A 16,256-nucleotide genomic window follows, 5' to 3' on the forward strand; every position below is an offset into this window, starting at 1 on the left:
TCATAACTAAGCTGCTTAGACTCCCTGACTCATGAGTTTTCTAACTACCGGGCATGCTGTGTCTGAAACAGACAATGACAGAGCTTTCTTTCTCCTTTTACCAGGTGCCCCAACCAGTCTTTTAAAGAATTAATTCTGTCATTTTCAATATCAGAAGAGCTTGTCCCTTTAGTCATCTCTTGTGGCATGCTTTCGGAATGGGAGGGTAGTTTAACATTCGGACTGAATAATAGTGTGAACTAATAGGCATTTGGAGTATTTTTGACAGCGGGTGGGAGCTGGTTAAAGACCTGCCATTCAATTTGTATTTTTTTCTGTGTTTCAGTCACACACAGCTGCCACAGTCATCTTAAGTTACTTTTGTGTTTTTATTTTGGTTAAATAAATTACATTGTGTCTGCTACATTTCATTTCTGATTTTGTTGCAAGTATGCCATTATACCTCACCAATCTTTCTGCTGTTCCCAACCCCTTACAGGCCTGCTTTCAGTCTGCTTTGAAAAGTGTTGAAGTGAAATAGAGTTTCTCTGGAGGGTGGGCACTGACACTTCATTGTAAACCCAATACCGACTTTGCCTGTCCCTCTTTAGCTAGCACTGATAATCCTGGTGTTTGTAAGGCTACCTGAAGTGAGGCTTAGATTTATGTCAAGGCTGGATCATATATATGACTGTGCTGCAGCCCTCCACCCTCTCCCAACCCCATGGTTCTACACTGCAAGAATATTGTCTCTTTTTTAATATAATTGCATGTTCCTATTCCTGAGAGTCAGAATTCAAGGGGAAGCAAATCGAATGTTGGTGCCAGAAGCAGCTCCCTTGACACTATTGAAAGAAATCTCTTTTGGACTGGAAAAAGGCTGAGAACAAAGGTAGCTCCTTAGAAAGGAGAGTTTGTTGTATATGGAATGAACTCCCTTAACTAGCAAGAAACCATGTCCGTACTTGATTTAGTTACGCAATACATATAATGTCATTTGTATCCTTTGAACAAAACCCATAAAGAGTATTTATGTGGTCCATTTTTTGAAACCATAATTGTGAAGTTAGTATCAAAATTAGGACTGGACAACTGTGTGAACAATTTGAAGCCGGACTTTACTTCATTAGAATCTTCATTATGGTGAACTGTGCAAATGAGTGTAAGTGCAAGTGAGGTGGGCTAAGTGCCTCTTTGACCTTTACTCTGACATTGACAGTGATTTAGTCTGATCCATTGTCATGTGAATTTGGGTTACTGGCACATCCCTCCCACTTGCTTCAGAAGTCAACAAAGACACAAAACAGTTGTAGAGCCATGACTGTTTTGGCAGAGAGAACCATTAAAAGCCAGGAACCCGTAGTGAAGAACAAAAAAAAAATGACATGAGTTACACTGAGCGGAAATAAATGAAAGCAAATTGCTTAATATGAGCCTGATAACCACACACAGGAGAGTCTGATTTCAAAGAAAAGTGAAGGACATCAGCTTGCTAGCAAATAATTGAATATATGGTGATGTAGAATGCTACTTTCATTTAGATAAAACGCCGAGACGGAACAGATCCATCCGTTGCCAGTGTCAGCCATTGTCTGGATGCGTACATAATTTTATTGATCTGGCAACATTTGTTCAGTTATCAGTGCTGTAAAAGAAGCCAGGATTCACATCAAAATTAATAGGTGCTAAGGAACTCGTTGAGAATTGGCTGATCTGAGCTAAGTAGAAAATTAAATAATAATAATGATGATGATGATGATCCTGTTTAAGGACCCTAATATGAATTTACAGCATTGATGATCTGAGATCTTTTTACACCATTAGTTGATTACAAGTTTGTATAGGAGAAGCCAAAGTGCAGGAATCCAGGAAACCATTGTGGCACTGAACCAACCATTTATGCCACATACCCTCTGAACCCCAGAGACCTAGAGCCCGCATTTTCTTACAAAGAATATCTAGAATAGAGAGTAGACTGCATTTTACCAAAAGACTCATTGAAACATAGGACATTCAACGAAAACTCAGTATGTTGGTAGTAAAGGAAATGGATAGTTTATAACAGTAGGATGATAATAGACCAGTGAACATTACCTTCTTGTATCTCACCTTTAATTTTGAGAAATAAAAATGTTATTTGGTCAATTTAGTTGTGAATGTACATACTGACAGGTTATTCTGCGGCTATGCCTGCTGCAGTTACCACGTCATTGTCCAGGTTGAAGTTCATGGTCCAGTCACATACTCCTAACGTTTGAGAGATTGGTTTAGTGCAACAATGCTTTTTTAGAATAACTTCTTCCAAATAAATTTCCACCAACCAGTTTTATGTTCTGCCATTATGACGTTAAGGTTTGACTGACTTTTCAATCATTGGCACACCTTAAGAAGAATTAGTTTCTTAGATGTGCTGTATATTGTTAACCACTTATTGTGAAGGCTATTGTGTGACCTGATATTCTTTGAATTCTTCTGTAAAGCCCAATAGTTTGGATGGTTTGCTCTTTAAATGGCGAAATTTAAGAAACCAATTGAAACCTGAAAGTGAATCCTTTAAATAAACAATACAAAGACCTCAGTCAAAGACCTTAGTCAACTGTATACAAGTATTTTCAGGTGTATCCTATTTTCATAGTTGCTCATTAAAATGCAACTGACCAGGCAATATACTCTGACAAGGCACTTTCATTATTAAACATATAGAGGGGAATGCTGGTTGGCTGCCTCGGTAGTCCCTAGAGAATGACTCTCATATTTATAATGAGCACGTAGATTTTCAAAGATACCTGCTGAAGGTCACAGTAAATGTTTGTTTCCAGAGGTGAGGTCAGAAGCTGGACTTTAGCCGTAAAATGAGAAGAATTTTTCCTGGAGTTGAAGTCGTTGAACTGCTGTTTGGGGGAAAAAAAACAACAACAAAAAACTTGGACACGTTTGCAGATTTGAGAAATTGAATCAGACTTTAGGCATTTAGATAGATCATGCATTGTTTTATATTTTCATGAAAACAAAAATATTACCTTTGTTGATATCAGCAGATCCTGAGCGTGTCTGAAATCAAACAAATGATGTGATATGTACCGCAACCCTCCAATGGCCTTTTACTTGGTGCAATCAGATTTCTTTTTCTTTTTATGGTGCTCTGTCTATGAATTCATTAGCGACAAGATTGTAGTTACAAGTGTTCCTTCCAGATCCTAATGACAACACAGACTAGAAAGGTAGATAAATTAAGGAATTATAATAATGCTTGATTTGAAATTAGACTTTCTAGGGCTATTTTTCTGTAATATTTATTGTAACAGAATAAGTGCTTTGCATGTGCCACAGATATGTGAGCCCCAAGGTTACTCTGTATAGCCACCATCATATCTGTCTTGCTAATGTGTCCTTGTCATACTGTGCAGTGGATGTATTAAGAATGGATGTACATTAAAAAGGGAAATTGCTCAGGTTTGTGTTTTTTTAATGAGCTCTAGGGAAATGTTTTTAAATAAGTGTTGAAACATCATAACCTCTCTGGGATTTTACCACTGTTCCTATGGATGTGATTGTGTCTCAGACATCCAAAATATATGCTTGTAAATGAGCTTGCTGGGTAACCTGAACTGTTGTAGGATTATAAAGGGCCTGTTTTCAGCTCTGAACATTGAGTACTAAATGAACTGTGTTACGTAAATGAGGATATCCACATTCTCACGCTTTTCTGTTCATTGTGACCAGTGGTACCTAGTTGAATGTTCATTTGTCGTACTTTTCTGATCTATGGCAGATTTTTTTCCTGCATTCCTAGTGTGTATTTTACATCTTATTCAGACTGATATTTTTAGCAAGACTTTCTTTGTGGTGTAATATTAGTCTACAGGAGTTAACTGTATTTGTGGACATTCCTGACTTCAGGTTCTGTAAATGTATTCTCCAGGATCAAAAACAGTGAAGGTGCAGAACATTGAATGAACAGGAAGTGTTTCTGCAGTAGAAGGTTCTAAAGAAGTTGATAGTGTTGTTTGAGTTGGGAATAAAGAGTATTGAAGAATATTTGGGTAATGGAACAATATAGATAGTTACAGTGGAAACATTTCACAATTAGAGGATGTTGATTAGGCAGGAGGAGATGATCTTTGTCAGAGTGGTAGCGGTGGTAAGGATGCCTGTTGTCACTGTAAAGGCTATGACTTTCATCTGAAGGAAGATAGTTAGGTAATCCTCTAATGGAGTACAGCAAGGATGCTGACGGAGAATAGTCATGGGCCGGGTGTTTGTGTTGACGCAAGCATGCAAAACGATGACAGTTCAAGGTTGGTTCAGGTTTGAGGGTGAGTTGTAAAAGCAGAGGCAGATTTGGATGAGGGAGCGTGAATGAGCAGATGGCTCCTTCGGTAAGAACCAAGCAAAGGCACAGAGTTCTTTGTTGCATAGAAATAGTGTCATGTGTCAACTGGCAGATGCAGCGGGGTAGTAAGTGGAGTTGTCACTCTACCATTACTTTTGTCCTGCAGATGTGGTACACTAACACCACTTAGGCCAACTAAACTTTTCTTGCCCCACTTCCACTCTACGCTGCAGACTGAAAGACAGGGGTACCCTTTTATTGTTTTCTTTTGTTATGTTTTTCTTCATTTTGTTACTGTACATTATTAACATTTAAGTAATATTCTTATGATTTTGTTTTTGACAGCTGCCTTTTTTCCTCCGTCACAGGGTTGAGTTTCACATTCTATGCACAAGTTTGATCATGCACATTTGTGACCTTCTGTAATGCCCCATGATTGCTGCTCAGTGTGTCTTTATTGTGTTTTTTCAAGGCCATGTGAATATGGGCAGTTCTAACATCTCATTTCCCCCAATTGTATGCTCTAGATTTGAAAATAAAAACTGTAGTCGGTTTATAACACTTGGTAACAACTATTTTGGTTTAAGCAAGGTTTCAAGAGACATCATCTGTGGAGGGTTTCATTTCATTTTGTTTGTGCATAGGGCAAGTTAAGAAGCACCATATAAAAAGAGCTGCAAGATTTATTCATGGAAGACAAAACATTAGATGGATGGAAAGTGTAGCAGACATGAAGAGAAATAATTTGTTCTCTTGCGTGACACAGATAAATGATAAATACCAATGACCAGATGAGCAGTGTGCTAATCCTGTTGTTACCATGTTTTTTGATGGGGAAAATGCCTCTTTACACAGAGGTTTGTAAATGATTTAAATGAAAGATGTAGTGAGATCAGAGGCTGGGCGGAACCTCATCATAGTATGTGTAGTTGGATGGTTTGCGCCAGGATTTGTAGTGGGTCACCAGTTCTAGCGGACAAGAGTTTGTGGTTGGGTCCGGTGTGAAAGCCAAATAACTTTTGGGATGAAAGTAGCCACCTGTGCCATTGTGTTATGCTCTATTAATGATAATGAAAGAGATTGGCACTTACGGTGTATTGTGAAATCTTTGTTTGATTATAAGACATATTGTGGGGTGCTTACACTGTGTGAATGTGTAATGTGAGGTTAAGGTCTGTATGTTGGAAAGTGTGTGAGAGATTGTGGTGACCATATGGGGTTGAGAGGTATACAGTGACGTATGAATTTCTGTTTAGCATGAAGAAGTATTGGGTAATAAACATGCCCTTAGATTTGTTTGTTTGAAATAGGTGTGGGTTAAGAGACATTTTTTGAAACTTGTATGTCAGGAGAGTGCATTACTGAGTTTTGTTGTATGTTAGTATAAAAGTTTCAACCAACTAAGAAGAGTACACTATCTAAAATCTATATTTGTTATCAACACTTTGTGGCAAAGTGATACACATAGTACATAGCTGCTAAGTGTCCCATCTGAGGCGCCATGTAGTGTGTTAATCTTTGCTTTCTAACCAACAACACATTGCATTTTGATACTTGTAGTTTCTCTTTTACAGTATGAACTTAAAAATCTAAGCGTGCAGAGTGATGTTGGTTAAAAAGATAGAGCAAATTTATTGACTGGCATAAAACATGCAATTTGAATACATTAAGGCCCTCATTACGAGTGTGGTGGTCTAAAGACCACCACACTTGCGGTGGCGGCCGGACCACGGCCAAAGTGGCAGTCCGACCTCCACATTAAGACCGTAGTGCTTACGCCACGGCCAGAACCGCCAGCACTGCCACTTTTAGGCCAGCAGATGGCCTGGCGGTGCTGGCGGTCTTAATCCGCTAGCAGCGCTGCCCTGGGGATTACAACCCAGTGATTGCCAGCTTTTGCATGGTAGTCCTCCCACCACGCAAAGGCTAGTGGAGATGGAGGGGGGCATAATGTGCCCTGCACTGCCCATGCAGCTGGCATGGGCAGTGCAGAGGCCCCCATGGACAGCCCTGTTGCGCTTTTTACTGTCTGAATTACAGGCAGCGAAAAGCGCGACATTGACGCTGGTTCGATTCTGAGCCAGCATCAATGTTGTGGTGAGTTTCCTGCTGGGCCAGCGGGCAGAAACACTGTTAACACATAATAGGGCCAGCGGGTTGAAAACCGGAGTGGCCATCTTCTGGCCCAAAGGGCTTGGCAGATGGCCTCCGCTGCCAGCCTAACTCTTAATGAGGCCCCAAGTGTGTTATATATTTTAAGCACAGTTACCTAAGCTGTGTAAGTATGAGAGACTATTCACCTGATTAGTTCGGAACATGAGCACCCACATTCAGTGTACATTAAGTCGATCTTCACTAAAATCAAACCCTCTTCCACAGTATTAGCAGAGCAAGTCTCTACCAACAGTGGCATCCTAGTAAACATTGTGACCAGCATGTGGACTGTGTGTAAGTTCATATCTAGCCCTGGTCAGAAGTTGCTTTGTAAATCTATTAAGTGTTCATTCTCCTGTCATCCAGTAGTTTTAGAATGGAATTGTAATTGTTTTCTCTCTGAATTTGAAAAACATTGAGTGACGATCATCTGCTTGTCCAAAATATGACTAATGAGAGATATAACCAGATCCTTGATTTAAACTTAAGTCTGTCATAGCAGTAGGTACAATGTTAGGTTTAAAGAGTTGCTGATTTCTCTTTAACTAGTAGTTGGTCTTCTAATTGCCAATATTTTCTGTCTCTTCCTTCCTGTAACAGAGCATTTGTATACCTGAGTAACCTACTGTTCCCAGTGCCTCTAGTTCATAGAGTTGCCGTTGTCAGTGAAAAGGGTGAGGTCCGGGGATTTCTGCGAGTAGCGGTGCAAGCCATCTCAGGTAAATTGTTATCTTCAGCATATGTCTCCTCTCCTTTGTAGTCTACTTGCGTTTCCATTTCTCCTTTCCCGTGTTTTTCTAAGATCCATACAGGTTACTAAATATAATAGGAGGGGTGCAGTTGTAGTATTTTTTACACCCTTGACTTCTCAAGCGTTTTGCTTTATATAAATTCACATACTTGGAATAATTCACACTTATAGGCTGACTATTTTTAGATAATTTGGCATCACTGTTTTAACAAACTTTAAAAAGTAGGTCATTAACATCACTTGAGTTTTTCAGAAGTTATGAATGAGCTGTTGAATTTATAGTATTGAAACCCCCCTTCTGCGTTGTAGGATCTTCAGCAACAGTCATACATGCTTAAATAATTTTGCACTGTTTGCGTGGGCCCGGACCACTTTAGTGTAGCTGCATTGTTCACAGAAAACAGCACAAGGTGCCAATGTCCACATTATTAGTGGTATGCTCCAGCAGTATGTCAGAGACTATTTGTTCTGAAGTTGACAAGCCATTCTACCATGGTAGAATTATTAAGATTGGATTGCAGCATCTTAGATGCAAAGGAGGGTTAAACTGTACAGTGTGAAAGAAAAAAGAAAAAAATGCAGCCCGTTTATCTTTCATTGTAAATAGAGTAAAAAGAGGCCTGTCTCTTAAAGCATTCCAGGAGATTTTTTCACCCATGATGCACTCTACTGGCAGTTTCCCTCAGCCTCTTAGTTCTTTTTTCCAGCTCCTCTGAGGAAGGTCAGAGAGTAGGTGAGAGCCTTTATAGTCCATTTTTTTCTCAAAATAAAAATGTTATGGATATATTTGGCTTTCAGTCACAAGTTTTAATATCTCCTTGGCAAGCAGAATATTTTTACCATGTTGTGGACTGTTTTTCCTCACAGAATGCCTTTTCTGTCTGATAAATGCCCTTCTGTGACAAAAGAAAAGCAGGTACACACCCCTACAAGATCTATGTGGTGTCCTTTGCTCCATCCCATATGGTAAAAAACTACAGTATCTTCCAAAACATTTCAGAGAAAGACTCTGAAGGACAGAGAGGGCTTCGGTTTTCAAGCGATGCTTCAGAACATGAAGACAGAGAGTAAAAAGAAAAAAAAGTCTGGATGATGCATTTCTCCCTAAGGTGCCAAGTTCTGGTAATGACTCCCGAAGGAGATACTCGGAGAAAAGGGGAGGTGAAGAAGTTAATCGCCAACGTTATGATTTTAGACTTCATTTGAAGTCATCGTAGACTATCGCCCTCAAGACATGTTTGCGATCTAACCTTGGTTCAACACCTTCCCACCACAAGTATAAATGCAAGGGTCATCGTTCTCCAGCGCAAATCACGTTTTTGACTTTGAAGATACCGGCATCAGAAAGAGTTTGAAGCCTCGTCGTCAAATTCTTTCACAGTCTTAATTTCAAAGACGAACTGTGTCTGTCGTCGTCAAGACACCAGCAATTAGTGTTCACAAATCCATCACTGCTTACTGCGATTGTGTGCTTTTTAGAAGATCATCCCAGCTTTTGCTAAGATCTTGAAGCCATAGGGGCAATTGAAGGTGCCCAATCTTCTATTCAAAGACGGTCAGGACATGGACAATGAGATGCTGATGATGAAAATTGAGACAGAAATCCTGCCAGCAGTTGGGCTATACCATATACCCAGAGCCTGTAAATTAAATGCTACTAGTAGGCCTGCAGCACTGATTGTGCCAACCACAGAAGAAGCCTTTCAAACTTTTCTCAGGCCTGTCACTGCAGGGCCTGCACGCACAGTTTACTACCACATTGTCTTGGCAAGTCAAACTGCTTGCCAAGGCCTAAACTCCCCATTTACTGCACCTAAATCACCCCCTAAGGTCGGTCCTAGATAGCCCTGTGGGCAAAGTGCTGTGTATGTAAAAGGTAGACATGTACCTTTGTTTGTGAATGTCCTAGTAGTGACAAACAGCCTACGTTGCTTTTCACTACTGTGAGTGCTGCTCCTCTCATAGGTTTGAATTATGAATTCCATTATATATGTCTAAGTGGTAATTTCTGATCAGTGAGTAGTAGCGTGGGCATGTTTGGTATGTTTGGAATGGTAGTGATAAAATATCCTTACTGGTGTAGTTGGATTTTACATCACTATTTAAAAAATTCCACTTTTGGGAAGTGGGCATTTCTGTGGGCTTATAACTCCAGTGCTTTAAAGCCTGACTCCAGTCCACGTTGGAACAAAGTGACAGCTACACTTGGTGCATACTTTCCAGACAGCCATCACGGATGAGGAGCTGACAGGGGAGGCATCTGAATACTGATAGTCATCCTGGGTTGAAGAGAGGGAGGGTTGTTTACAGCTTACATGGGAATAGGTTGTGTCCTGCCCTCACACAGTGGGCTGATTACCCCTCCACTGATGTTTGGAGACAGGCCTGGGTTGAAAGGGAGCTGTGCTTCACTTGAAAGGATTCCTTTGAAGTTACGCCCTGAACAAAGGCATTTTTGAGTATAAGTGCAGGGGCTATGACCCCATGCTTTTTGGAGCACTTTTGGAATGGGGATTGAACCCCTGCCAGAAGGACTGCTGAGCTACAAAATGACTAATCTGAGCTACTCTTCTGTTGTTGCCCTGGTGTCTGCTGGGTGGCACAAAGGAATCACCTGGATTGCATTTCTGCTTGTTGCCCTGCTGCCAGCTGCTGCTTGACTATGGGGTCCCCAGGTACTGTTGGAGAAACCACTGTTATTGCTGACCTCTAAAGCTGTGTTCGCCTACTGCCTGTTTACTGTTGGGCTGCAGGAGAGACTACCACTTCTGTGCTGGTGTTGATGTGCTGGCCTGTCTGCTCACCTTGTGACCTCAAGTACTCTCCTGGGACGGGCTGCCCCAGAACAGGCTGTAGGCCTCTGATACCAGCCCCGAAGTCCCCTTATCACAGCCCATAGGGAATGCTTTTCTCTGCAAATCCTGCATGTTGAGGGCGCTTTGTCTAGCATCTCTAATCCAGAGCGTGTATAAAACCTACAACGTGGGCCCCGCTTCCAAGGCCTGACGTCCACTCCATAGGAATTATCTGCAGGGATGCTGTTGCCTAGGGTAAGAGGGATTGCTGCGGCACCTGGAGAGAGTTGTGCTTTGTCAAATTGCTGCAAGCCGTACCCAGTGCGCCCTGTACCATGGAGCCAACAGTTGTGAGGAGGCCGCCATGAGAAGCATGAGGAAGTTCCCCGCGGCTGCGTCCAGCACCAGTACTATTGTACTGTGGGTCTGCAGTCGCCTGCCTCCCTACAGCCAGTGGCATGAGTGATGCAGCGTGACTCGGCTACTCCATCCTTTCCTGGAGGTAGGAGAACATGCCTACTGACGTCCCCAGGCACAATTGAGACGATCTTCAGTGTGACTCCTCCCCACCCCCAAGGCTGTGTCCCCCCCAGGATTGACTGGTGCACTAATTGCGGGCCCTCCATTGAATCCAAGTGGGCAGCCTCGAGGTATCAAGGGTCGTAGCTGTTGAGTTTACTTTGGATTAGGGCACCTGAAGTAGCTTGCTTGTCTCTCCTCGACCTGTAGCAAAACAGACTCACAAAAATGACCCTAATACGTGTAGTAGGCACGCAGGTATTCCTGCAGCCTACGTTTATGCCTGCGCACGCTTGGTAGGACATTGAGTGTAGTCCTTCTGAAGAAATTTCAAATTACCGTATCGCACCTAATATAAGTGCAGGTGTGCTACTCCCTATGTCCTGGTGAAAGATACGTTGTGACCCCCTGTATAATGCTGTGATCTTTGAGGAGTCAGGTGGCTTCCTGCTGCATTCCATGCTCTGATGTAAACACGTTGTTTTGCCTTAAATTGCCAGACTAATGAATGTGACCTTAGAATTTGCATAATTTGTATAGTCCTAACTGGCCTATGTCATGTGGGGACTGTTGTGCAGGTACAGTGATAACTCGCAGTGTATATGCAGTGTATATGTTGGACTTATGTACTTTGGGTCTATAATATATGTGCAGGATTGGGTTCTTATACACATTACTTATGATCTGTGTTGTGGTGGGACTATGAGATTTGTTTACAATATAAGAGACCTATTGTTCTATACAATCCTCTGTGGAGTCTCTTTTGTGGTGTATTTATTATGTCACTGGTGTGTGTGTTGCTCAAATGCTTTACACATGACCTCTGGGAATAAGCATGACTGCTCTGTACCAAACTACCGGGAGTGAGCACAGGGTTCTATTGCATGTGTGGCGGTAGATACACATGCTCTGCATGCTCCTGCCATTTAGTTTTGAGTTTCAAGTGTTTCAAGTTGTTTTTCTTCTAAGAAGCATTTTCGAGTCACAGGATTGAGTGACTCCTTCTCTGTGATACTGCACATGGTCATTGACTCCTTTGTTAGATTGTTTTCTCTCTGCCGTTGGGTTCGGACGTGTCTCTCTTCGCTTTGTTTTCCCTTCACTTCAGTTTCAAAACCTTTCTTCTGCCCTTTCCTAAAATTGATGGTATTGTTTTCGATCGCACTTTCCTACTAACGCGCTCGTCTCACTCCGTCGGTCCGGGTACCAACACATCGCCCTTTGGGGTATCTTTGTCCATTCGGGCCGATTGCACCATGTGGCACCGACCAGCATGCTGTGCTGATGGAACAAACTCAGTTTACATTTTGTCTTCGGTGCTACTCCAAATTTCTACACACTGACCTTCTGGTGTGTAACCTTTGCCTCTCCACTGACCACCAAGAAGCCACCTGTGATGCCTGTAGATCCTTCCAGTCGAAAAACCACTTGGAGACTGGATGGCTCGACGACTAGAGATGGCACATAAGACCCCGAAAGACACTCTAAACATCTTCAAGGAGTAGCACGCTCAGGAGGAATCTGAACAGGAGGAGGAGGAGGCCTTTTCATTCCAGGACTCGGACTGCGACATCCAGTCGGTCATCGAAAGCCACGAGGTGACATTGGTGCAACCTGTAAGAACAGTGTCCCCACCTGCCCCCATCAAGATGTTCAAAAACTTGTTGCTGAGGTTGCCGGACTGTCACTGCCATCAGGCCATGGCTGGTTCTGAAAACCAGGCTCGGATGCCCCACCCTCCAGCTTGGCACCAAAATCTGCCAAGGCCAAGACACTGTCTTGGGACTAAACCTCCTCCTCTTGTTCGGTCTGAGACATCATCGCTTCTCACCTTTTTACTTTTAAACATAAACTCTCTTTAGAGGCGGCCCTGGGCACTTCGCCCTCCTCCAAAAAGAGCCAGGGCCAAAGCTGCCATTATACACAAGCTTCTTCATCCTCCTCCTCCCACTCCATCTTCTCCACCACCTGCTTCTCCTCCACCCCCAAACCCCCATTTACTTGCCTATTATACTGTGGGAGATTTCACACCACAGGGTTCCCTTCTATACATGGGTGGTGATTTAGGTGGAACACAACATGACTCATATCCTTGGGATACATATGACTCTGATCCCATGTTATCCACAGACCCAGATCTATATCCTGCACGACTCTCACTGCCAGCTACATACTACCAGCAGGTCATAGCCAGAGCAACCACTTTTCACAATGTCGACCTTCACAGAGACCACATTGAGCAAGACTTTTTTTATTCGTACCTAACATCCACACATAGGGATATCGAGTTCCTCCCCATGCTCCCTGGCATGCTTTGTCATGCAGGTGTAATCTTTAAGGAACTAGTTTGCTGTAGGGTTATCACCCCTAGAGTTGATTACAAAAAAATACAAACCTGCTCCTTCAGATCTACCAAACATAAGGTCACAGGTCCTGCTAAATTCCATTGTGGCTACTATCACACCTAAGCGAGCCAATAGTGAAGCCACGGGGGACTCTCCTCCCCCAGTCAAGGAGAGTAAAAAGATAGATGCCGCAGGTAAAAGGATGACTGCGCAGACTGCTAATCAATGGCACATCACCAACTCGCAAGCCCTATTTGCAAGATATGATCGGCTTCATTGGGATGAGATGGAGGAGCTCCTCCAATATCTCCCATATGAGCACTGCAAAAAGGGACAACAGATTTTCACAGAAGGACAGACAATCAGTTACAGCACTATTAGATGTACCCTTGATGCTGCGGACACTGCTGCATTTGGCATCAATACTAGTATCATTATTAGGAGACATGCCTGGCTTAGATGCTCAGAATTTAAACCTGAGGTGCAAAAAGCAGTCCTAAACATACCCTTCTATAAGGAGCATCTTCAGCCCTCAAGTGGACTCCATCCTTGAGAATCTAAAAAAAGACACTGATGCAGCAAAGGCCAATGGTGTGCTACAGTCCCCCTCCCAAAGTGGTACTGTTCGTTGTCCCGCATTCAGAGGTGGTTATAAATCACCATCCTCAGAGGCCTCCACCTCTCAGTCCAGGCAACCTGCAAGCATCTACTCATGTGGCCTCAATAGAGGCATCTATAGAGGTAACAACACACAAGGTTGAGGTAAGAGTGCCACCACTGTACCTTTACATCAGCCTCTAAACACTGACTGCTTACGTCTCCCTCCCCCCATTCTACACCTGTCGGGGTCGACCTCAACGTTTCCACACACAGTAGGTCAACATTACTTCCTACCAGTGGGTCCTCTCAATTATATAACATGGTTACTGTCTGGAACTCATTACCACTCTTCCACATATTCCCCCTCGATCTCACTGGCTCTCTCAAGAAACACCTTCTTCTTCTCAAACAAGAAGTACAATCCTTTCTTCTCAAAGAGGTCATTTAGCTAGTACCACTACATCACCAAGGAGCAGGAGTATATTGTCTATACTTCCTCATTCCCAAAAAAGACGTCTCTCTCAGGCCCACTCTGGACCTACGGCCCTTAAACTATTACATTCTTACTGAACTCTTTCACATGGTCACTCTTGAAGATGTGATTCCTCTCTTACAACAGGGCGACTTCATGACCGCTTGCGATCTCAAGGACGCTTACTTCCATATTCCCATCCACCCTGCACACCACACATCTCAGATTCGTGGTTGCGGGAAATCACTACCAATTCAAGCTTCTTCCCTTCATGGTCACCACGGCCCACAGGGTCTTCACAAAGTGCTTAGCTGTAGTGGTAGTACATCCTAGGAGGCAAAATGTGGATGTATTCCCTTACTTAGATGACTGGCCCATCAAAGCCAGCATGTTGGCACAATTCAAATGTCACACTCAGATGGCAGTGGATCTTCTGCACAAGTTAGGTTTCACACTCAACTTTCTCAAATCTCCCCTTCAACCTCCCTGGATACTGCCCTATGTAAGAGCTATATCTAACGCACAGTTGAGGATAGCATACCCCAATCCAGTTCGTGTTGACAATTTCCAGTTCCTCCTCCCTCAGTTTCGAGACAACTCTTCATACACTATTAGGTCTGTGATGTGCATGTTAGGGATGATGGCCGCCTGTATTGCCACTGTTCCCAATGCCAAACTTTAAATGTTTCCCCTAGGGCACTGTCTGTCTCGTCAGTGGAGTCAATCATAGGGTCACTTGGAAGATTGTGTTTATTAGACTGCCATATTCACCACTATCTGCAATGGTGGGACACCACCAGCCTATTGAATGGGCGGCTTTTTCTGGACCCCGTGCCCCAGTTCATTCTAATGACAGACCCCTCACACAGAGGCTGGGGTGCTCACCTTCAAGAGCTCTCAGTACAGGGGCATGGGGATCGTCATCAGTCCCTACACACCATCTACCTAGAGATGCAAGCAGTATTTCTAGCCCCGAAATCATTCCTTCACACACTTGTCCTTGTCCGCACAGACAACGTGACAGCAATGAACTACCTTCAGAAACGGTGGGTGGGGCAGGGGACTCTCTCACTCCAGTTGTCAGAACTTTCTCATGCAATATGGAAATGGGCTCTCAACCAGCACGTACATCTAGTTGAAGAGTATCTCCTGGGAACAGACAAGGATTTTGCAGACCTGCTCAGCAGGATGCTGAAACAAGTCCACAAATGGGAACTCCATTCACAGGTCCTTCAAAAATAATTCCGGAAGTGGGGCACACATTAAATATATATTTTCGTCACAGCAGAAATCACAAAATGCCAAAGCTTTGCCTCCAGGTATCCACACCCTCTATCTAAGGGTAACGCTCTAGGGATGAACTGGTCAGGGATATTTACCTATGCTTTTCCTCCTCTCCCTCTCATTCCCTTTCTGGGACGACGGAGCAGGCAAACAACTCTCAACATGATTCTTGTAGCTCCCACATGGGCACGGTAGCCCTAGTTCACCACACTATTGGAACTCCCAGTAGATCTCCACAAGAGGCTTCCCAACAGGCCGGATATTCTCACACAAAACCAAGGTCAGGTCAGGCATCCATATCCCAAATCACTAAACCTTACGGTATGGCTCCTGAGGTCATGGAGTAGAGTTTGGTTACTTGGACCTCCCTGCAGAATGCATAGACATTCTGAGAGAATCTTGTAAACCCACTACCAGAACATGTTATGCTGCAAGTGGAAACGCTTTGTCTGTTACTGTCAACCCAAACACATTAATCCCATTAAAGGTGCTGTCCAAGACATTGTCTGCTACGTGCTTCATCTACAAAATGCTAATTTAGCTTACACCTCCATTTGGTTACATTTTCAGCTATAGGTGTATATTTACATAATAGACAACATACATCCCTCTCTCTTACCCCCCCCTTTTGTTACCCTCCCCAAACCCCCTTTCTTTGCATCCCTGGCCCCCACACCCAGCAGTGGACATGGCAGGCTGTCTAGCGCAAAAGAGCTACAGTTCCCTTGAGCCTAGGCATCGGCACGCGGTTGCGGTGGTGACGATATCTGCAATCGGCCCTTCGAACGCTGGGACTCAATTTCCCTGCAGCCGGTGAACCCAGAAGACACGTCGCGTCTCCTCCTCAACAGCTTAGGGGCACACGTGATTACAAAGCGCCACTAACGATCCTTCTGGGATCTCCTACTTAAAGTTCACTGCGTCCCGGCATTGCTGAACAAGCTGCTGGGACGAGGACAACGTAGGTTTAGCATTGAGATACTGCCTTTGGAGTAGTAAGTTTGTGACTCCCCCAGTGGGAGTC

The 16,256-nt window shown here is 43.4% G+C and overlaps 1 protein-coding gene across 14 annotated transcripts in view; it reads left to right on the top strand.

Moving 5' to 3' along the window:
• The window catches only part of KIF1B (kinesin family member 1B), a 1,289,105-nt gene that overhangs the window by 647,922 nt on the left and 624,927 nt on the right, over positions 1 to 16,256 (top strand). For all 14 annotated transcript variants that reach the window (XM_069241187.1, XM_069241189.1, XM_069241193.1 and 11 more), the window contains one exon: positions 7,067 to 7,185. In XM_069241187.1, coding sequence (XP_069097288.1) covers positions 7,067 to 7,185 — 119 coding nt within the window. The remainder of the gene's footprint in view (positions 1 to 7,066; positions 7,186 to 16,256) is intronic.

This window comes from Pleurodeles waltl, chromosome 6, assembly GCF_031143425.1.
Source record: "Pleurodeles waltl isolate 20211129_DDA chromosome 6, aPleWal1.hap1.20221129, whole genome shotgun sequence".
Lineage (NCBI taxonomy): Eukaryota > Metazoa > Chordata > Amphibia > Caudata > Salamandridae > Pleurodeles > Pleurodeles waltl.